Source organism: Fukomys damarensis, unplaced genomic scaffold (genome assembly GCF_012274545.1).
Source record: "Fukomys damarensis isolate Sample0158 unplaced genomic scaffold, DMR_v1.0_HiC HiC_scaffold_9, whole genome shotgun sequence".
In the NCBI taxonomy this organism is placed as follows: Eukaryota; Metazoa; Chordata; class Mammalia; order Rodentia; family Bathyergidae; genus Fukomys; species Fukomys damarensis.
Window position 1 is genome coordinate 43146781 of NW_022900921.1, and position 23248 is coordinate 43170028.

At 40.9% G+C, this 23248-nt stretch overlaps 2 protein-coding genes across 8 annotated transcripts in view; one reads left to right on the top strand and one right to left on the bottom strand.

Annotated features, from left to right (window-relative positions):
* Positions 1 to 10897, top strand: part of Eif5b (eukaryotic translation initiation factor 5B) — a 59734-nt gene extending 48837 nt beyond the window's left edge. Inside the window, exons 17-25 of the mRNA XM_010643194.3 lie at positions 2221 to 2403; positions 2521 to 2682; positions 4570 to 4701; positions 5800 to 5931; positions 6029 to 6105; positions 6199 to 6363; positions 7865 to 8003; positions 9304 to 9465; positions 9746 to 10897. Of these exons, the coding sequence (XP_010641496.1) occupies positions 2221 to 2403; positions 2521 to 2682; positions 4570 to 4701; positions 5800 to 5931; positions 6029 to 6105; positions 6199 to 6363; positions 7865 to 8003; positions 9304 to 9465; positions 9746 to 9853 (1260 nt within the window). The 3' untranslated portion in view covers positions 9854 to 10897. The remainder of the gene's footprint in view (positions 1 to 2220; positions 2404 to 2520; positions 2683 to 4569; positions 4702 to 5799; positions 5932 to 6028; positions 6106 to 6198; positions 6364 to 7864; positions 8004 to 9303; positions 9466 to 9745) is intronic.
* Positions 10898 to 10977: 80 nt separating this feature from the next.
* Rev1 (REV1 DNA directed polymerase) overlaps positions 10978 to 23248 on the bottom strand; it is a 50172-nt gene continuing 37901 nt past the window's right edge. For 3 of the 7 annotated variants that reach the window (XM_019210517.2, XM_019210518.2, XM_033761727.1), the window contains 13 exons: positions 22706 to 22860; positions 20198 to 20317; positions 19363 to 19583; positions 18154 to 18326; positions 16325 to 16427; positions 14871 to 15033; positions 14468 to 14670; positions 13747 to 13980; positions 13092 to 13212; positions 12416 to 12633; positions 12158 to 12314; positions 11768 to 11870; positions 10981 to 11275 (listed from right to left, as the gene is read on the bottom strand). In XM_019210517.2, coding sequence (XP_019066062.1) covers positions 11164 to 11275; positions 11768 to 11870; positions 12158 to 12314; positions 12416 to 12633; positions 13092 to 13212; positions 13747 to 13980; positions 14468 to 14670; positions 14871 to 15033; positions 16325 to 16427; positions 18154 to 18326; positions 19363 to 19583; positions 20198 to 20317; positions 22706 to 22860 — 2083 coding nt within the window. In that variant the 3' untranslated portion in view covers positions 10981 to 11163. Of the gene's footprint in view, positions 11276 to 11767; positions 11871 to 12157; positions 12315 to 12415; positions 12634 to 13091; positions 13213 to 13746; positions 13981 to 14467; positions 14671 to 14870; positions 15034 to 16324; positions 16428 to 18153; positions 18327 to 19362; positions 19584 to 20197; positions 20318 to 22705; positions 22861 to 23248 lie in introns of those variants that run through there. The other 4 variants (XM_033761725.1, XM_033761724.1, XM_033761726.1 and 1 more) reach the window with 3 other exon arrangements.

Consider the following 23248-nt stretch of genomic DNA (forward strand, 5'->3'; position numbering starts at 1 on the left):
CCCTTGTGAAGTCTGAATGTTTAAAAAAATAATTTGACTTAGAAACCGTTTTATTTTGGTGGGGAGGGGGAAATAATTATTTTTTAAAAGTTAATATGCACATTACCAGAGACAAAAGCACAAGAAACAAAGAGCAGAGGCATTCACAGTCATAGCAGCTTAGTCCCTCATGTACATATTCAACATGTACATGTGTCATTTGTGTGGCTGATGCTGTGTGGTGTCTATCATGCTGGTCTGCACATCATGAATGTTCAAAATTCTGAACCTATGAGAATATTTTTTTGGGGTTTTCTTTTTGGTACCGTGGATCAAACTCAGGCCCCTGCGTTTGCAGGGCAGGCACTGGAACCACTGAGCTAAATACCTGGCTTGGAGAATTTTTTTGATTACCAAGAAGACACTACACCAGCTCATTCTGTTTGAAAAAATTGTAATCTTGACTTTCTTGGTGACAGATATTTCACTGTAGTCAAATGTGGCAATAGGCCTCTGATAGAAATATTGGCAACAGCAGCATTACTGTTGAAACAGTGCATCACATTAATGCTCAATTAAAGAGAATAATGCAACTCAGTTCACAAGTAAAGTTATTGAATGGCTGCTATTAAAATATTAGTGAGGAAGTATGTTCTCACTGACTTGCTAATCTGTTCCCATAGTGTAGCCAGAGGACACCAAAAAGTAAGTCTGAACATACTGCACACTTTGTGTGCTTCTTGCCAGCCTTATCCAGGTCCTGCTACGAGCTGCCTAGAGGTGCTATAGCAGTTCCAGGTCTGGGACACGTCTTTTCCTTCAATTATAAGAAAAAGATGCCTGGCTGGGCATGGTGGCGCACGCCTGTAATCCTAGTACTTGGGAGGCTGAGGCAGGAGGATCTCTGAGAGTTCGAGACCAGCCTGGGCTACATCTACATAGTGAGTTCCAGGTCAGTCTCAACTACATAGTGAGACCTTGTCTCAAAAAAACAAAACAAAACAAACAAAAGAAAAAGATGCCTGCAAGTTGGCTAATTCATGAGTTGGGCTTTTTATCATACAATGCAGTGTCACCTTGGGACATCTCTATAACGCTTAATGTCATGCCAAGAAGTATGAACCTTGTACTTTACCCGAAATGCACATCTAGACCTGTGGTTATGATCTGATACATTGTCAGATGCATTATTCATTGCTCCACTGGCTCCCAGGGTGTGGTTATGATCTAAAATCCATCTTCAAGACATGGAGATGTGAGCAGAGCCCCACCCTGCTTGCGCTCTTTGCCCTCTTTACTCCAGTGACTAAGTTCAGGACCACACTATGAAGCTCTAAGAGGTGGCTTTAACAAAGGTCATGTTGAAAAGCATGATTCTTCCTAAAAACAAACTAACGAACATTTATACAGGAATTATTCTGCTACTCCTCACATAATTTGGGCATTCAGACTTTCCTGTGATAGCCAGCAGTATTAACTGAAGTACACATAAAGAACAAGGGCTGGGCAATCTGACCTTACTTAGCTCTGTGAGTTCTTCTCTGCATCCTTTCCTGCTCTGCATCCTGTCCCACCATCTTCATGTGCAGTGTGCACCCTCTCCAGAACACCAGGGTTAACAGTTCCACTCCCACAATACAACTCTTCCTGTGAAGTAACAAAAATACCTCAAGGGCGAGGCGTGTGGCTAAGGCCTGTAATCCCAGCACTTAGGAGGCTAAAGCAAGAGGATCACCTCGAGTTTGAGGCCTACCTGGGCTATGTAATAAGTTCAAGACCAGCCTGATCTACATCACAAGACCCTGTCTCAAAGACAGCCCCTAAAACATAGCCAAAAAGCATTACTGTGGCCCTCACCTTTTATATGTGTGCACTTTAAATGTCTAGAAAAGCTAGATGTTTCCAGCAAGAATTTAAGTTTCCCACTCAGTGTGTAGTGCCATGGAATAAATCACCCACATAGAAATCACTTCATTTTTTGTAGTAAGTGCTTATAAGATCATTTCTACAGTGTTTTATTTTTATATTTGGTGCTGGAGATCAAACCCAGGGCTGTATTCATACTGGGAAAGCACCCTGCTACTGCACTACATGCTCAGCCCTCTGGAATTGTTTCAAAGAGTGAGGAGAATTAGCCCTTTGCTCCTCCATCCCTTTGCTCCTCCATCCCTTTTAGTCATCTTTTGCTCTTCCTGTTACCTCCTTTCACATAATGCCATTTTGAAATGACTTTGCTTTCAGGGTTTGAATGCTGCTTTGTTTTATGAGAACAAAGATCCTCGCACCTTTGTGTCCTTGGTACCTACCTCTGCACATACTGGCGATGGCATGGGAAGCTTGATCTACCTTCTTGTCGAGTTAACTCAGACCATGTTGAGCAAGAGACTTGCACACTGTGAAGAGTTGCGAGCTCAGGTGATGGAGGTAATGATCCTCCTTAGTAAGGTGTACCTTTGGTAAGAGATGTTCACCATACCACAGAGAGATTTAATGATCATGACACATTGTATGTTTTGTTCTCTTTGCAATAATGTCTGTTAGGTTAAAGCTCTCCCAGGAATGGGCACCACTATAGATGTCATACTAATCAATGGTCGTTTGAAGGAAGGGGACACAATCATTGTTCCTGGAGTAGAAGGGCCAATTGTTACTCAGATCCGAGGCCTCCTGTTACCTCCCCCTATGAAGGAATTGCGCGTGAAGGTAAGCTTCTCAGGCACTCATGTGTTCAGCAGCTGTGTGGGGCTGTCTGCCTGAGCTCACCCTCTTGCTTGGGGGGTTAGATGTCCTCGTCCATCCGGGAGGGGCTGTTCTCAGGACAGGGATGTGTGAGTGTGCCTGTTGCCAGGCCAGGCTTTTCCTAAGATCACTTTCTGCATTGTGTTCTACACATCTAAGTAGTTTTTTTTTTTTTTTTTTAACATTGTCTTATGCTGAAAGAAGACATTTATACTGCAAAGTACATAAAACATGGAAAAGTTCTTAAAAGTAGAGGAAGCAGCCACATCAAGAATGTGATTACCTGCCTTCTGTTCCAAGTTAACCTAGTCCGCATTTTTGAATGTGTATCTCTCAAAAAACATCTGTGAACTAAATAGATTTATTCTTTGTATTGGCTTTTCAGTTGAAAAATAACTTAGGATTTATATTCCACCTTGGGAAACAATCACAGTTTATTTACCAGTTCTGTTGTTGGGAAGTGTCGGCTGCCTCGCTTATTCACCACAGAGGCTGTGCACATCCTTCTTGCATCGCCTCCTTCCTCCTTCCGCCTGCATTCAGAGGGTGCACTCAGCCGGCCTATTTCCCTAGAGAAGGCTGAGGCAGGCCTAACAGGTCACACTCCCAGTTGGGTTTTAGTTTTACTTGTTTCACATCTTCACTAGATCTTGTTTCTAAAATTTTAAAATTTGTATTAGTACATTTGTAGTGCATAATGATTACATCCTTTGTGGGGAGTTGGTATAGACCCATAAACCTCTTTCACCACCTCTTTAATGCCACAAGATTTAACATTTTTTGCCTTTCTGCTGGGTCTGTAGCTTATTGTTTTTATGTAGTTACTATGGCCATTTTTGTTTATTAGCTATTTCCTTCTTTGAAAAATCACTGCTTTTCTCCATTGTGGTTTTTTGCAGATTTATAGCAGTTGTTTATATGTTTACAATACAATAAGTCCCCAGCTTAACAAATGAGTTCCTTTCTGGGAGAACATTGGTAGTCAGATTCTGTTGTAAGTCCAACAAAGTGAGACGCAGGTAAAAGATGCAGCCTGTTCACTCTGTTTTTTCTTCAAGCTTTCACACAGGCTTTAGCTTTTTCTTGAAGAAGCATTAAGCTGAGTAGGACTCAACACTGATGTTGCTCCTGCATCACACTGAAAAGTTTCTCCATCCCCTCTCACTTTACCATGCTTTTTAGATATTTTATTGACTTCCTTGGCTTAGCAGACTTCACGTGTTCCATGATCTTGTCCTTGTTCTTTAGGATTGTGCCAGTGTTTAAATGATTCATAAGAACGAGCAACACCTCTACCATCTTTTCACCTCAGGTCAATCTCTTAATTATTTTCACTTTTGATTCCATGGTTATTGCTTTGTACTTCCTAGAATCCCTTCCACATCACCATTGCTTTTCCTCTTGCTTTTGGACACCCTGGGCTCTAATAGCACTGTACTGCTGTACACTATCGCACTGTTCAGTAAGTACACAGCACCACAACTGAGTGTCTGGCAGACATGTGAGCTACTTCTGTGATTTGTTTGAATCTACAAATGTTCATGATGTGCAGTCTGTTCCTATCTGTGAAAGTTCATAACTAGAGTATTCATTAAGTCAGGGACTTACTGTATTAGTCTGTTGTTACTTAAGGGTTGCTATATCTTTTTTTTACTTTTTTTTTTCTTTTTCTGTTGTATTTTGTGCGATTGGATACTTAATATTGAATTTATCATAAAAGTTTTGTGATTTTTTTTTGTGTCTACTTTAAGAAATCTTTCATAACCCCAGAGTCATGATGTTATTCCATCACCTCTCAGTGCCTTCATTTTTTGAATAAACACTGTGGAATATGTCTTTTTGTTCCTATAGAACCAGTATGAAAAGCATAAAGAAGTAGAAGCAGCTCAGGGAGTAAAGATTCTTGGGAAAGACTTGGAGAAAACATTGGCTGGTTTACCCCTCCTGGTGGCTTATAAAGAAGATGAAATCCCTGTTCTTAAAGTAAGTTTACTTTATTTATTTATTTATTTTTTTCTCCAAAGCTAGTTGAGTTTCTGTTCTGCAGGGCACTTGGTAGGAGCAGTGACTGAATGGGAACCTTCATCTTTGTGAGGAAAGCCTGTCAACTGCTGGCCTCTTAGCTTGACTTGGAATGACAAGTTGTACAGTTGTAGGAATTGGCATGTATAATACAGTCAAAAGCAAGAAGGGTTTTGTTTTGTTTTTTTTTATTTTTCTTCTGGCTTTATCCACCAGTGGTACATGCATACCTGTCCCATTGGTTGGCATGGGAGAGTCCCATCAGATGACACCAGCCACCTGATGGGATAGTAATGCTTGGACAGCCCTGTCTTGAACATGTGAAAGCCTGTTTGGCCAGCTGTCAGAGCAGCTGGCCAGTATCCAGCATGGTTTCACGAAAGTAGGCTCCGCGCCTTAGTTTGCTGAAAGAAATATAAGTTGTTACCAGCTCTCCCTCTTTGGTGCTGAGCCACCTTTTTTCTCCAGGCAGCACTAGGGAACCTCCACTGTAGGGCTGTCTCTCTCTCGGCCACTGGTGAGTAGGCACTGTACTTACATGTCTTAAATGACACTTTTGGTCAAAAAAGCCACTGAGATCATTGATCAGTGTATTTCTGACACTGACTTGAAACAGTCAAGCAGTTTTTTTAACATGTACTTTTAAATTTTAGGTTATTTTATCTGTTTTTTTCATTCTGCCCACCCATCCATATTGGAGCAGAGGGTAAACATATTTTGAAGTTAGCCTAAAAGCAAAGGTGTCAGGCATAGTGGCACACGCCTGAGGCAGGATCCAAAGTTTGAGCACAACCTGGGCAACTTAGTAAGACCCTGTCTCAGATTTTAAATACTAGGGTAGTAGCTCAGTGAGAAGACCCCAAATTCAATCCTTAGTACTGCCAAACATAAATAAATGGTGATGCGGGAGAGGGGTAGGCCGTGGCTGTCCAGTCCTCTTTTTTGCAGGCACACGCTATGCTTCTCTGTAAGCCTTAAAGTATTTAAAAAAAAAAAGTTTAATTCTAGGTTGCTGAAAATAAGAGATATGTTGACATGCTTGTGAAATCTTATTTCAAGGATGAATTGATCCATGAGTTGAAGCAAACATTAAATGCTATCAAATTAGAAGAAAAAGGAGTCTATGTCCAGGCCTCTACATTGGGCTCTTTGGAAGCTCTACTTGAATTTTTGAAAACTTCAGAAGTGCCCGTAAGTAACCACGCTCAGCTCCACACTCAGTGGTAGCCATGGTCTTTGGTGCTGTTACATTACCCGATACATGCAAACCTGAAACCCATTTTTACAGTATGCAGGAATCAACATCGGCCCTGTGCACAAGAAAGATGTCATGAAGGCTTCTGTGATGCTGGAACATGACCCTCAGTAAGCAATCACCTTTGCTGCCTGTTCTTTGCAGACCGTTCCTTGTGACGTCCTGTTTCACTGAGTGATCTCTGATGTGTTCTCACCTTTCAGATATGCAGTAATTTTGGCCTTTGATGTAAGAATTGAACGGGATGCACAAGAAATGGCTGATAGTTTAGGAGTTAGAATTTTTAGTGCAGAAATTATTTATCACTTATTTGATGCCTTTACAAAATATAGACAAGACTACAAGAAACAGAAACAAGAAGAATTTAAGTAAGTTGTTTTTGTTTGTTTATTTGTTATGGATCTTTGGAAGTGAAGTGGGGGGTTATTAAATACTAAAAAAAGAGTGTAGGGAAAAGTGTGGCATTTATTCATGTGCCAGAGGGCACATCTTGAAGTGTTTGTCCTTGACCCAAATCCCTGCCCCCAGGGATGTTCTGTTCTAGCAATGTGTGGGCAGTTACTCTCTGCAGCCTTTCAGTTTATTAATACTCAATTTGGCGGACTTATGTCTCATTAATGGGTTAGTAATTACTGAAGGTGGGGGCTTTATCTGGCTGGAATTTCTTATCTGGGATTGCATGAAATTAATAAAATTAGTGTGAAAATTAGATAAGCAAAGGAATGGAGAGAAAAAATAGTTTGGTGCAAACACTGCGAGTGCCTGTGCGCCTACCCTTCCATTGGGGCTGGAGGAGACAGCAGGGCCCTGGCCAGGCTCCTTCTCCTGGAACTCTGGCTCACTCTCCCTGAGGGAGGAAACCAGCAGATTCGGGATAAGCATCAAGGAGTGACTGCAGTTAGTAGGGGAAAGTATCTCACATCTTTAGGCTGTCCTTGGCATTGCAGCATAAGACTGCATGAGCCATGCAGGCCATGTCCAGGCAGAGCAGCATGTGAGGCAGCCCTGCCAGCTGAAACAGGAAACTGTCAGGGAGTGTGGTAGACAAGAAGCTCAGAGTTGACAGGACCTGTGTGGTAGAGGAAGGACCCAGAAAGCTGTGGAAAGGAATGAGCTTTTGAGCTGTGAGGAGCCTTTGGTGCCAGGCTGGTGGTTCTGTGGAGCATGGGTGGTTAGGAGCTCTTCTCAGGAAGCTCGCGCAGTCCAGAAAAGAGTGATTAGGTGTTGCAGAGCACTGGGCAGTGATGGCTGAGTTTTGGATGTACTTTTAAACTAGAGCTGACTGGTAAGTACTGAGTGTTAGGTTGGAATATACTCACTGGAGACCATGAAATCTGACAAGAGAAGACTTGCAAATGTTAGGGTACCTGCTAGGACCCATGTAAGGCTCTTTGAGCAGGGAAACTGGCCCCACAGTAGCTGTTTGGCTCAACAATGTAGGAACATGGTGAAGAGAATATAAATGGATGCCCTGTGGTCCCCAAGACGACTTCCTGTGTCCCCACTGAGACTTGTCCCACGGGTGTGCCTGGAACATGAAGTCTTCAGAAGCCAGGCTTTGTCTTTTGGTTTGGGCACAGGACACTTCTGTGTTGTACTCTTTACTGGCTGAGCCTGAGAAGAAAGTGAAAGACTTGGGAAGCGGCAGCATAGGCAGAGAGGGAGTATGAGGGGGGAAAGGAAGTGTGGTGTGGGTGGGGAGGGACACCGGGCTGGACTCCCCAGTAGCAGGGTTGCTGACCTGACCTTATCACCTGGCCTTGGAGCAGAATCATTCCACCCAGTGTAGGAGTTGTGTGGTCAGTTCTATTTTTTTAAATGTTTAAATGCTTTTGTAAGCTTAAATTCTTACTTTTTTTTCCCTTTCAGGCACATAGCAGTATTTCCCTGCAAGATGAAAATCCTCCCTCAGTATGTTTTCAATTCTCGAGATCCAATAGTGATAGGGGTGACTGTGGAAGCAGGTCAGGTGAAACAAGGGACACCCATGTGTGTCCCCAGCAAGAACGTGAGTTCTCATTGTCCTAAAAAATCTTCTGAGTGGGGGAAACAAAACCAAACATTGCACCAAGCAGTGCTTTCCTTGTATAATTTGTACCTCAGTGTTGGGAAATATCAGTCCTTAAATGTGTTGACACCTAGCACTTGATGTCAGAGCCAACCTTCCTCCTAGGTCTGCATTCCTAAGTAAAATCAGTAGAACATCAGTGATACTAGGACTGCACGCCAGTTTCTCTGTGTCCCAGAGGCCACGCTCAGCAGTGTACCACATTGTGCTTTTTCCCCGAGTCCACAAAGGGTCCCCATGTTTTGAAGTGTAGCCTGCCATTTGCAGTTTATCCCTGCATTTGGGTTTGTCTGCCCCTCCGCACTAGATACAGGTTGAAATTACAGGAAGGAACCTTCCAGGGGCCTCTTGGTGCCCCCTGGTTCACACAGGTGCCTGTATGTGCTGATGCAGCACTCAGTGTCCCCCTGAACATTCTTTCTTACCCCACCTTCATCCCAGTGGCTAGTACCTATCCACTGGTAGTCCATATTGAGTTGGTCAGTACCCAGTTGCAGAACTGTGGTACCCTCCCCTCCTTCCTCCATTCGTGAAGCATCCTGTAGGCAAATGTTACTATTTTATAGTCTTCCTCATATTGCTTACCCAGTTTGACCATGGGGAACCCCTGCCACCCGCCTTACCTTCTGGAGGTAGTGAGCTACTCCAGGCTCACCTAGTCTTTTGCCTCCACAGACCTGGATCCTTTGGTGGGATGGCACTCAGTATCTTCTATTTCAGTGGCCTAAGCTAGGACATTCTCTGTGGCAGTTATTTCCTTTGCAGCTTTGGCCTCCTCTACCAAACTGAACTGTTTTGATCTCTCTTGTACCTCTTTCTCAAGGCAGCCAGGATCCCCTCACCCAGTGTACTCCAGGATTGTGTCACTGCTCATAACTTACAATTTTTTAATCTGTATGCTGAGTCCCTAACTTCCTTTGATTGCTTTGAGCTCATTCCCGACTCAGAACCTCGGTTCACTCCTAATAGGGCAGCTGTCCTGTGAGAGGGTATAGCAGGAATTGGAAATGACAGTGGGTCCAAGGAGCACAAGTTGCACATGGCACATCAGTCATCTTGTGAGGGCAGGGGTAGAGGTGGGTGCCAGGGCATCCTGTGGTGGAGACTTTCAGTGATGAATCCAGGGCAAAGCACAAGACTTTATAGCAGGTTCTTGGGCTGAGGTTGTTAGTGGAGCTGTATTGTGCCCGTGCAGGGCAGGACTCCTCTATATATATTGTACTTGTGGTCTTATTTACAGTTTGTTGACATTGGAATAGTAACAAGTATTGAAATAAACCATAAACAAGTGGATGTTGCGAAAAAAGGACAAGAAGTTTGTGTCAAAATAGAACCTATCCCTGGAGAGTCTCCCAAGATGTTTGGGAGACATTTTGAAGCTACAGACATTCTAGTCAGTAAGGTAAGTGTGAACAGGGATTTGGAGCTGCTTCACTTTGGTTACTCTATGTAGCTCATCTGGCCCTGTAGACCCAAGTTCCCTAGGCTCATCCCCAGGTCTTGTCTGCAGTAGATCTCATTGTGGGTGTGGATGGAGTCCCTGGGCAGAGCAGCACTGACAGTGGCAGGGTATCAGATCCATGCCTTTTGGTGGTGGACTTGGTTCCTTTTTTTCTGCTTAACCTCTCTGAGGCCTATGTTTGTTCATTCTGTTTACCTTATTTGTGCCTTGGGCATTGCAGATCAGCCGGCAGTCCATTGATGCCCTCAAAGACTGGTTCCGAGATGAAATGCAGAAGAGTGACTGGCAGCTTATTGTGGAGCTGAAGAAAGTGTTTGAAATCATTTAATTTTTCCACATGGAGCAGGAATTGAAATAATGCAATATTATATTGTAATAGAAAAGACAAAAATTGGAACAGACGTTTCTGGACAGTGATGGATTTAGGTGTATAAAATGTTTTCCATGAGAAACCAAGAAACTTACACTGGTTTGACAGTGGTCAGTTACCCACCTCCAGTTCCAGCGTGCCTGTTCTCCTCTTGCCCCACCCTTCTTTCCCTACTTGGCTGCTGTTTTAAAGTTTGCCCTTCCCAAATTTGGATTTTTATTACAGATCTAAAGCTCTTTCAATTTTATACTGATTAAATCAGTCCTGCAGTATTTGATTATCCAAGCTTCTGCAGATTTTGTGATTCTTGGGACTTTTTTGATGTAAGGAACATATCTTTATGCATATTCCTCCCACATTGATTTTTCCAGTATTCTGCCATATGCCCCTAGGAGTTTTTTAAATAGAAAATTAGGCATTCTAATATTTATCTGCTTTGTGTGAAACCATGGTGTAAAGCATAGCTGGCTGCTTTTTACTGCTTGTATAGTCATGAGAGTCCATTGTAACCCTCACAATTCTGAAGTACCAATAAAGGAAACAGACATTGCAATACCAGAAAGCGCTGCTAGGTTTCCATGTCAGTGTCAGTGTAGCTTCTCAGATAAGGGTCAACAGGAGGGATTTTTGATACTTTACATTTTTGCCTGTTTTGTTCTATGCACATTTCCTCATAAAGGTACAAGGGCCAACAAGTAGGAAATTAACTATAGCTAATTAGGACTTCCCTGAGCAATTTGGGTCCATGTCAGTATACACTCTTCCAGTTTAAGAAACTTGACAGATGGTATAATAAGAGTTTAGGTCACTTGGGTGTTTAAGGAAAAAAAAAATTTGAAGTATATTCTAGTATGAATTAAGTGTATTAACCTCTCAGGAATTTCAGCCTCTGACTGGCCTGGTGAGTTTTCAGCCTTTTAAGTATAACAGATACTAGGTGCTTTCTAGAGTTTTTAAAGATTCACAAAAAGGAACCTGTACAAAATATACATACAGTTCTTTATTAAACTGTAAACACTTCACTGTAAAAATCCATAAAACTTTATAAACAAACATTTTGTAAATAGAATCTATACTACAGTAAAAGAACACATTATTTACATGCAATACTGACAAATTTGGCACTTTTTGAAAACAAATGTACAAAACGCTTGCTTAAAAAGAAATTTAAAATTATAAAAACAGAGCATTACTGTCATGCACTTTGCAAATACCTCACAAGCACTTATGGCACAGCTAGCCAAGAGCACCAGGCTCCCTGGCATTGTTTATGTAACTTTTAATGTGCTTCCATAAGTTTGTTGTAAAACCACCTGAACGTTGTCAAGAATAAAATCAAATGCCATATTCCAAACTGATTCCACCGACTGCTGCATCAACCTGAAGGTGGGGAGAGAAGAAATACCATTAGGAAAGGTCTTTGAATGCCAATTCCTTCCTTAGAATCAAGCATTATCTTCTTCATCATTGCCTATTTTTTTAATCCGTAAAAGGCTTTTGACCAAAAAGTAAAATCCTAGATCAACCACTCAAAAGGAAAGACATTTCCTATGCTCTTAATCCATACTGGATGTAAACCTGCAAGGTAATAAACTCATTTTGAACTATGCACTTTGTCACCATTTGTGACATTCTTATGGGATCCAAGAGAGCGTTATTTTTTAATGCTGAAAAAAGTTTGCCATGGGCTGAGGGTTTAGTTCACTGGTTCCGCTGCCTGCTTGCAAGCCTAAGGTCCTGCATTCAATGCATTCAACCCCCAGTACCCCCCAAAAAAAAAGTTTGCCTGGAAGTTTAACACTTGCTCCATGTACCCCTAATTAGAAGTTGACATGTCCTTTTTCCCATCTTAAAAGAACTGAATAGATTCACCTTTTCATGTATTTTATAACTAAATCCAGCTTTTCCAAATCTTTTTCCTCTATAAGATCAGTACAGTATTTCACAACTTGCAGAATGTCTTCTTCCATTGGATCTATGGAGGGGAAAAACCTCAAATGAGGACCAGTGTATGTTTTTGAAGGAGAAAGGCAGAGATCTGCAGGCATAAAGGAGAACTGTCATTTCTACAGCTGTTCCACTGACTTAGGAGAAAGCAAAAGAACAGGCTACAGGGAGGAACGCCTAGAACTTCGAAAGAATGAAGGGAGCTGGTTTAAGCATGTTAGAATCAGAAAACTGTGTTCAATCTGTATCCTTTATTCTGTTCATGCTCTCAAATCATAGGACACATCAGGCCACCTGATAAAGAGCCAAGCCAACCTGCGATTGTAGTTATCCATTCTCGGAGCAAGGTCTTCACATCATTGAATTCAACAGCTCCAGCTAGATTGGGTGCCGCAGGTCTAACACAGCTGTGCTGGTCAGGACGTAAACTAGACAGGCCTTGCATACCTGAAGTGGAAGCAGAGAGTTCTTCCTATTAAAGAAAACAAAGGACAAAAGTGCTATATTTACACAGTACCAGGTACACTGAGATCTGATTAATTTGAGTTTCAAAGTAATTTTCAGAAAAATTACCAGAGGTTTCTCAGCACCAAGTCCATGTTTTAGAAACCCATCCATTAACTTCTGGGGGCTCCCACAGGCCCCTGGCAGAGTTTTTGCAGGACTGTTAAGCAGCTTATTTTTCAGAGAACTCTGGATCTTTCTGGGCGGACTGATGGGAGTTTTTTTCTTGCTTTTTTTCTTATCTTTCACTGCTACTGGCTTTAGCTGAAGTGAAGGATTCTTTGGCACTGAAAGAGGGTTACATATGTAAGATCTTCCAACAAATAAGTATGGACAATACCCAAGTTTTCTTTCCACTTTTCTGCCCTGCACAGCAGTGGCTGAAAGAGCAGGCTGTACAGTTCCTGTTGCTTATCTATACTGGAGTGGGCATTAAGGATTAAAAGAGAATAGTGCCTTCTAAACTAAGTGCAAAGCCTTTGTATTTTTGTTTTGAAGCCTGCATCATGTTAACAGTATCAATTTGCTTGTTAAGTGCTCAAAGTTTCCTGATATTCTTTTAAAAACAAACTGAAGTGTTTTAAGTCCAGCATACAGGTACCATTCTAACCAGGACTATGCTAGGACTCAGCCCTGCTGTCCATTTATTCACTGTATATTCTCCAAAGAGCCCTTGACAGGACGAAGAGCACAACAGGGATGCTGCTGCTCTACTCCTCCGGGACACGCCACTTCCCAATCTTACCGGATGCACTGGCAGGCTGCTGGTGAGTGGGTTCCTCTCCTTGCCTGTGTCTTTGATCATATGCTGCTTTCAGCTCCTTTTGCAGCTCAGCAGGAAGGGCAGCAAACACCTCAGGGTCCACCTAGTGGAAAAGGGAACATGAAAGTTTAAGTTTACTCTTAACTACCAGCTAGCTTACATTTCTCACAAACCGGGCAATTTTCAAATCATAATTTTCTGATCAGTGTAAATTCTTAATGGGTCCTTAATATCAAAGCTCAAGCTTGGGAAACCTCAGGCTGAGAATAAAGTATTAAATGTGTTACCAATTGATTTTCAAAAATAAAACTACGACAGGACAATCAGGGAAAGCTAACATTAACTGAACAAATGCAAGAAAAGGCCACAGGTCCACCAGGTTTCACTATGTTCACCTTTACCCTGTTGCACAGGTGTGGCCCAGCCTTGCTCTGGCTAGTGCTGGAAGCACAGTGATTTCCTGTCTTCTGCACAGTTACCAACTTGATGTTTCCAAATGAGGCAGATGGTCAGTTTGTATCCTACACATGCAGGGGCATTGAGCCAGCCACCCACTGCCACTCACTGTGGGATACAGTGAGTACTGGCCTGTGGGTGAAGAACACTTCATGCCAGAAGGTTCCTAAGTTTAACTTACCTGTGAAAATGCTGGAAGGGCTATAATACTTATTCCCGTGTCACTGTTTGATACTTGAGGTTCTGGTATTTGCAACAAAACTGTCCCAACTGGTTGCGGCAAAATTCCTGTATTACAGCCATTTACTGGTTCTTTCTTTCTGTCACCACGTGGCTCCCCTTGCTGAACAGCACAGACTTGTTCTATTTGTTCCCGGAGATCAGATGGAAGTGCTTCTAAAACAGACTGATCAAGCTATAAAATAGCAAAAAAACATGGTGAGCTTAAAGTGAAAAGTGCTCTGAGTGGAGGTTTGTGGGAAGTGAACCTCTTAAGGTAAGGAACATAAGGTACACCAGGCCACCAGGGTAGAAGAGCTACCATTCCCTGAAGGCAGCACATCTCTGGCAGTGTCCTTTTACCACAGAAGCTGTTAAGTCATACCCAATTCTAGTGGTTCGGTGTTTTTTGCTGTCCAGTACCACATCAGGTAGGTCCACAAGCACTCCAGTAGCTCACAACAGGAGCTCACTCAGGGCAAGAACTGCACATCTTGGCAGCAGCACTTTTAACTAAACCCAATTACTGCTTGCTTACAATTAAGCAACATTACAATCTACCCTGATAAGTGGCCTTTTCTCCCTCCTATGCTTATACCAATAAAATGAAAATACAATATTTCTGTTTGTAAGCCACTTTTCTACTACAAGACTTTTGTACATTTAAGACTATAAAAATATACCTGGGAAGGTGATGGGACCTCTATACTCAGGTTAAGTCTTGACTGCACGCTGACAGGAGAATGAAGACCATTCCATTTCCGCGAAGACTCGCCCTTATTTGTGTCAGCACTGGCAGTGGCTGGCAAATGTGCAGAAAAGGATGGTAAGAAAGTACAAGTTCTAGAGGCAGATGATGCTTCCATGTCCACAGCAGCCAGAGATACTGCAGGTATAGAAGAATACATCAAATAACCTCTTCAGCTTGTCTGAGCAAAGAAAATCTTTAATCCCTGAACAACTTCCCTCTGTCCACACTTACTGTAAAAAGCTTTACTAGATTCATAATTAAAAATAGAAGTCTCTTTACACACTATTCCAGCCATGCCATATGAAAATTACACCCACCCCCTTGCCCCAACCGACCTTCCTTGCTGTCCTCCTCTGCGGGTTTCTTAGCTTTCTGAACTTGGAGATCATGGACAGAGTGTGACCCACCAGGAAAGTGGCTTGACTGAGCCAATGCGCGACTGGAACATGTGGAAGGGTTCGGATTAGTAGGAACCAACTGATTCACTTGAATCCCAACCTAGAACCAGAATAAAGAGTATTTTTCTAGGAAAACTAAAGTTAAAATGTAAATCCTAAGCAAAATTCTCAGCTAATCCTTTTAATCTTAAATCTTGATTCTTGAATAAAGGTAAATCAAAGTATTATGACGTATTACAAAAACTGCTTCTAGGTGAGCTTTTAGCACATTCACAATGGTGCTGTAATTTGTATGTCTCACTTGGGCTGGCTTGAACCACCACTGATACATATGCTTGGCTATCTTATCATGCAGCTTTTTATTAATTTTATTAGTAAAAAGACCAGTAAAAGTGATTTAAGCACCCAGTGGGACAGTCATCCATGTACCACACTACACTGGTGCTTCAAGTTGGCAGTAATGTGCTGCTCTTCTTGGTCTTAGGAATTTCCAGTTCAACAATGCATTTTTAGAGATGCATACATGGGAATACTGTATTCTACTGAGGTTCTAGTCAAAACTAAGGCTTTAATGCCTTTATGTGATGGTTGCAATTTTTAAATTTTTTTGCATGAGATTTATGTTACCTAGAAATATTCAAGGCACAAGAATTGGAAAAATACCATGTTCCACTGTTTGTGACATTCCAGAAATGGAACAATGAAAATAGGTCTGGGGATGTAGTTTGGTGAAGCCCTGGGTTCAGTTCATAACACACTCCTTCCCCAAAATGGGGGACAGTACTTGGCCACTTTGCTTATTTTTTATTAGAACAATGTTTTTCAAATAAGAGGTGTGTGAGCAAGCAGATTAAGCAGTGTTTCAGGGCGATGCTTCCGTTAAGTTGGCATAGTGACTTAATGTTTTAATAAATTCCACCTAAACTAAAAAATTTTCCTTTATTCACTTGTGCATGCACAACTAAGCCTACAAAAGTCAATATTTTAAGAAAAAATCACCTCTATGTTCTAAGATAATATATTTGTGTTATCTATGGTTGCTCTCCCTTTGTGATCATCATATTGCAGACATCAGTAAGTTTCTGATTGGAAAAAGGACCTCAAAGGTACAAGATTTACAGATTCAAATTGAGCAGTCAAAACTACTACTAGAGAAAGTAGAATGAAGTGAACAAGGCAACATACAAAAAACTAACCTTTTATTGAAAGTATATAGAACCTTGGGGAAAAAAATCTATGAAAAATTATTCTAGGCTGAGTGTTCTCAAGACTAAAGAAATAGGAACTTAGTTCCTTTAAAGACCTGCACATAAACAACTACATCCCACCATGACCAGTCTCAGATCAGCTTGAAATCTTACAGAAAGAAATTTTAAATGTTACACACTTACCCCTCTCATATCCGATATATTTAGTTTCATTGTATGAAATATGTTTAGTGTAGCCTTTCCAATTATTTTTGCACTATCTGTTGCCTGGTCAAGAGTTACAGTCCTGTAAGTGATAGAATTACTTTTTTTAAAGAGACAAAAGCTACATTTTATATATATTCACTAGTACCTCCTGGTATGGAACTGTTTATAACTAATGGAGACCTGTGGTCAACTAAAAATAAGCTGAGAAATTTAGAAAGTGACAAATTTTAGCTAATGCATATAAGCATACATATGTTCCTATTACAGCAAGAATGCATGCTGAACACAAGGTTTCAGATTGCAAGAGAAGTTTTAGTTTACAATGTTATACTGATGTACAGTTAATATTCATAAATGAAAAATACATTTTCTGTATTTTGGCTCTTTCATCATGTTTAAAGTAAAGCCACTGAACAATACTGACATTTGAATGTGTTTATCCCTTACTGCTTTCTCAACAAGGTTTTATACATGGATCAAAAATCTGTGACCACTAACACAAAGGAAACTGTGAAGAAATAGGATAGCCTGCTGAGAATCAAAGACTGTAATAAATGAGTCTTTCATCTTTACTCCTGAAGGAGAACCAGAGGATCTTTCAGCACTATTAGGTGCAAAGCACCTTGAACCCACCTATTTCCTTTAGGTCCTTTTCAGCTTCCCTGGCATAAGCAAAATATTCCACTTGAAATAGAACTACCAATTTATTAACAGATGATTACTTAGCTTTCCCCAAAAAGGAGTAAACTGAAGATGATAACTATATTCCTCCGAAAGTACCTAATAACCAGTTTAGTATAGAAATTTAACACTTTTTTGACTACCATTGAAACATGTAGATATCACTTATAAAAGTAGGTAAAAATTACAGAACAAGGAACTACAGGCAGAAAAACATTTTAAAAATTAGGTTTTTCACTTTATATTTCCCATTTTCTAAGTGAGCTGCAGCATCACCTTACATGACTGCTTTGTACAGATTGAAACTACCTGATAAAATCACCCATGTGGCTTTCACTGTCAATAAGATGATATGCAAAACCAAGTACTTTCACACTGATCATAAATCATGAAATTTAACACTAAATAAAAACAATGCTTTGTACTACATGGAAATCTCCCTCTAGGAAAGACTCAGTCTTTCTAGAAACTTTAACTCACCCCCTGGTCTGCAGATTTGCAGTCTTTCCCTTTTTGGCATCACACTGAATAACTTGGAAACACCCATGGAGGGTGAGAAACCCCCACATGCCACACTGTGTACTATGTGGTTTGACCTCCACAGGTTTGTGGGCAGAAGCTCAACTGTCCTAAAGGGTAGGACCTTAAGAGGCTGGGTGTGGTGAGAAGTGCTGGAATCACTGAGCTCTCAGAAGTAGCATCATTCTCACTGGATGCTGCCTAATTCTTACAGGGCTGTTATCAGACAGCAGGTCTGCCACCTCCCTGGCCTCTGTCTCACCACACCCTCTGCTCTGTGACTGCCATCTGCTGAGGGAGAGAGGGCTCACAAAGTCAAGCCAATGAAGTGTCAGCTCCTGGACCTTCAACTCCTGAGTGAAATAAACCTTTTCTTTACAACTCCCCAGCCTTGAATATTTGTCTACAGCAGAGGAAAATGAATACAGTTAACCTACATTAAGTGACGTGGGACTGAGCACCTTGGCCCTATGAATGCTAATTAACACCATAGTGTATAGTATTTTTAAAAAAACTTACTAAAAAATTATCTGATTTTCATTTTCTATGAATTATAATCATCTACTGATATATCATTATTGAAATCTTTTTCAAGATTAGCTTACCGGGCAATGTTATCACAAATTCCATGGGCTCCAAATTTTGTACTCTCTACAGGGGCCCCTGGCTTTCGTACCATGATTTTGAGAGTCAAACGTTTACCCTTCATGCCAGCAGCTTTAAGTCGTCTTTGGATTTCTTCTGAAAGATTTAGAAGGAAAGCTTCTGCCTCTTTTGGCTATGAGAGACAAACAGGGAAAAAAACTTCCATATCATCATCTTTACCAGTTCTCAACATTAGCACTTTTTGCAACATGTCTCTTATTTTGTATCCTAAGCATATATTAAAAATATTCTATGTACACTGAACTGTATGTTAAAAGTACCCACCTTCCTCAAAAGCCAAAGTAATGAGAACAAAAAGGACTTTTTCCTTTCTTGCTTTTTGTACACCATCACTGACCTACTGAAATTCTTTTGTATTTTTGTTTTTATTAAGAAGTTAAATTCTACTAAAAACATGTGATTTCTAATGCTTTCTTACACTTCTATGTCCAAGCATCCTTTCCATTCCTAAACGAGAAGTGTTAAATTCCAAAAAGCAAGCACTCATCAAATTTCAAATCTTTATCCGGATGTTTGCTGATTCAAATCCAAACATTCTGAAGGAAAATAAAAACTAGCCAATCATCAGTGCTACTACTTTATAGGTGCATGTATATAATAAGATGAAACCTAGTTGTAACTGCTGCTTAAATATTTCAACACTAAAAATACATTTTCCGGGCAAGGCATGGTGAAGCGTTGCCTGTAATAGCAACTCAAAAGGCTAAGGCAGGAACATCTCAAGTTTAAGATCAGCCTGGGAAACCTAGTAAAACCTTGTCTCAAAATAAAAAGGACCAGGACTGGAGTTCAGTGGTACAAAGCTAACATACACAGGGAGAAAGGGGTGGGGGATGGACTGTCTTGGTATTTTTATCTTTCTTCAGAGATTAGAATAGCTACGATCATCCATCTCTTTCCCCCAAAGCACAATCTTTTACTAGATTTCCCTTAGACCTAGGTTTCACCCATCTTATCTATAGTTGTTCCTTACCACACATTTCCTCAAATTTTATTTTGGCAGTACTAGGGAAGGAACACAGGCAATCCCTCCTGCCACACCCTGCCAGCTTCAGAAGGCTTTTTAAGGCTCTGGGAATACCAACAGTTTTAAGATTAGGCAGAGAGAAAAGTCTATAGAAGAACACCACAAGGTAAAAATCTGTTACCTGGGTAAACCTGATCCCATAGTTGATGTCAGCTGAAATAGATTTCCTTTCCTTTTCACTTCGTACTAGTCTATCATCCAAACCACGGCAGAACCTGTAGAGCGTCTGGCCTATTTTGGGACCAAATTCTTTTTGGAGTTTTGCCATGGTCATGTGCTGCAAATCTCCACAAGTTTTAATTCCCAAAGATGTTAACTTAGATTCCATTGTACGCCCAACACCTAGGAAAGGAAATTTATAGTTCTTTAATTATGAAGTATAAACTATTACAAATAATTTTACTAATGGGAAATAACCACCATTTGTATACAAAACAATTTAAAAGCTTAAAACTGTTTACTAAACGCAGAAAACTCACTAAGTCTGCAACATGGCTTTATTTTTTTAAGTGGGGATTTTCCTCTTTCTTTGCCAGCATGATTTGTTTCCTTTTCACCAGTGCTGGGGATGAAACCCAGGGCCTCAAACGTATGAGGCAAATGCTCTACACTAGCAGCACAATCTTCCAAACAGGACAGCCAGCTAATTCTCAAAATTTTATCTTGGCCTAGAGGTACCCTACTTCAACTATGACTTACTTTATCAGTTTCATCATACTCCCTTTAAAAGTATTTCTTAGAATTCTTTGTCTTGCTACTTCAGGAATAAAAGTAAACTCCATTTGCCACAAAGCTATAATATATCAATTAAGGTCTTGATAAATGAAATGAAAGGATATTTAATGTAGAATTGCAGATTTTATTTTTCCATTACATTTAATATATTTTTTAAAAAGATTCTCAAACTATGAAACACTGTACTAGATGAAAGGTTAAATAAAAACACATGTACTTACCTGGTAGATTAGCAACTGGCTGATCTCGAATAAAATCATCTACTTCTTCTGGTTTTAGGTGGTACTGCCCATCTGGTTTTGCTTTTCTAGTTGCCATTCTAGCCAGGAGAATATTTGAACCTATGAAATTAAAAAGAAAAATGTTGTTCAAGATTCACAGTTAAGTTTAAAAATTTTTAAGCAAAGACAACTATCTATATACAGGTTTCTTATCAAATTTCTAACAAAAATGAAAATAAATTCACAGTTTCAATCATTTCGTTAACCTGGCAGTTTGGTTATTAATCAAGATTATGGCCAACATGGATACTAAACAAAGATTTCTCTTTGTTCTAATCCAAGGACCATTTCAACATACTCAGAAGTCAGAGAAAGCAGCCTAATTGTAAGAGTAGAGGAACAGAATGTCACTGGTTTAATACAACCATGGATCCAGGACAGATAGGGAAATGAGGCTATAGAATGGGAAACAAAGCCCAAACAAAAAACAAGAATCAGTGTCATAACACTGGGAAGGAGAGGCTTCAAAATGCAGCTGAAGGGCCGGAAATTTGGCTCACTGGTTTCGCCACTTGCCTCGCAAAGGCAAGGGCCTGAGTTTGATCCTCAGTACAAAAACAAAAATAAGAACCACCCACAACACAGCTGAAGACATGCAGTGAGGTCTGGGGTGTGGGCAGGAGCCCAGCCATGAAAGCAGCAGAGGCGAGGGTACTGGGGAGGGAAGAAGGTGGGAGGGAAGAAGGTAGGTAGGTAGGTAGGTAGGTAGGTAGGTGGGGGTGTGTGTGTGTGTGTGTGTGTGTGTGTGTGTGTGTGTGTGTGTGTGTGTGTGTGTGTCTGTGTGTCTGTCCAGCTGGCCACTGTGCTTAATGAGTATTGTGAATCTCATCTCCCACATACCAGAGAAGAGTTCTCTCAAGGATATGGGGAAGACTTAGGTAAAACTATGTATTTTCCTAGGGCGATACAGATTTGTGAAGAGAGAAAATCATACCAAAATGACAAAGGGTGCTAAGTTTTAGGGAAAGGGAAGAAACAAGAATGCAAGCGTCACATGGGATTATGCTTCAACCTAGAATGTACTTATACTATCACTTAAAAATTAAAATTAAAGAAAAGTAGATTAAAAATAAGTATAATTAAAAATGAACAAAAACCCAAAGGGCTTGACCCTGGACACAGAAGGCAAGACTTAAAGGAAATGCCAGGAAAGACCATGACCCAGAGACACAAAGCAAAAAGTAACAGATCAGCCAGGACCCACAGGGATAATGCCAATGTCCTAATTATATTGATTTTAGTCTCAGAATCTTGTGATGGTCTGGCATCTTAGAAATCTTGCTGGCTGAGGAGAGATTGCCTGCTAAGTACAAGCATGCATCCTATATGCAGGCCCGCTTTCCCTAACCACCTCCTCCCTTCGATCACCCTAAGGCAAAGTACCAAGAACCCAGAGACCACCAGTGACCCAAAGCTTTCTAATGTTATTCAAAGCAGCAAGTCCCAATCTGTTTTCTTTGCCCTGCCTTGCCCTTCTTATGAAATGCCAGGTACTGGCCTCAGCCTCTGCTAGGGCTTCATCATCCCAGGAAGATCCTCAAATCCCTGCAGCATGGTACACTATCCCTTTCAGCAAGCTAAGTGACTGACTGTCCTTTGGCCTCATCATTTGTGATCAGTCACCTTGGTTAAGCCCCACGGGAACAAAGGGGCAGGGATATTCAGAGGAAGAAAAGTTTCTGAGTGAGAATGGAGAAATACTGGCTATAAGTGACAATAGCAAGCTAAGAGTACATTACCTTAACCTACCAAACCTGTTGCAAGAGAAGGGCTGTCTGGGTAGTAGGGAGGCATTGAGTGGGCTGAGAAAGGAAGGGGGCCACAGGGAAGCTTAGGTCTGACAGCTGTAGAGGGCACGGCTGGAAGAATCAACAATAGGTGGCCAGGTAAGAGTAGCTGAGGTAGCACATTACAAGGCTGCACAACAGAATAGAGAGAGGCTGCAGTACAGTGACTGTAGCACTGAGGCAGGAACACTGCCTACCCTGGAAGTGAATGACAGAGGGTAACATACTCACACTTAAGTCCAAACCCACACTACTATGCCACTTTTAAGACAACTTCTGTTCAGTTTTGAAAATAAAAATTGTTTACAAATCTAATCCAACTTCCTCCATTTTGTTGGGGGGGGGTACTGGGGATCCAACTTGGGTCCTTGAACTTGCAAGGCAGGCGCCAGAACCACTGAGCTAAATCCCCAGACAACTTCCTCCATTTCTGAAGAACAAGTAAGAAATACTCTAACTTAATTGCAAAGACATTTGATCATCAACCATTTTTTCCATTTCCAACATTTTTATCTCATGTACTGCAGGGATGCAAGTAGGGGAAGGCCCAACTATGTAATATGCAGTGAGCTACTAGTAACTCTTTAAAACAGGGTGACTTTCAAGGATCTTAATCCAACTACTGAGTAATGAATAGTACAAGTTAAGCCAGATTACTAACCAATTCCAACAGAGGCAGCACATTTAGTCTTGTCTTTGATTTCCACACGGACAGCATTTGCAAATTCATCAGGAGTTAGTTTTGTCTCTGCAAGGATTTCGGTGATATCTACCAGTGCTTCGTCACAACTGACAGCTTCGATGTTATGAGTGTAACTATCAACACAAAGCAAAGGCAATGAGTCACAGCCATGGCTACCATCTGGTAGACACATATGTTGCAAAATAAAAGTCTTCTTATGCTATCTTTCCTTAACATTTCTTCACAAGGATTAAAATACTAAAGAAAACAAGCACTTTAAGTGAACTGACCAAAGTGCCACTGTTTAGCCACCTACTTTTTGACAGCAATGTGTTCTCCATTTCCATATTAACTATTAAAAACAGCAGAAATTATCATTCTGATTTGTCTGTAATAAGAATACCTCTGCCTCTGTAAGCCTTTAAATGGTTGCAAAGTGGTGGATGAATTAAAATTATCAAAATATTTCAGAAAATTCAAACACTGTTTATAAGACCAAAAAAAAAAAAAAAAAAAAAAAAA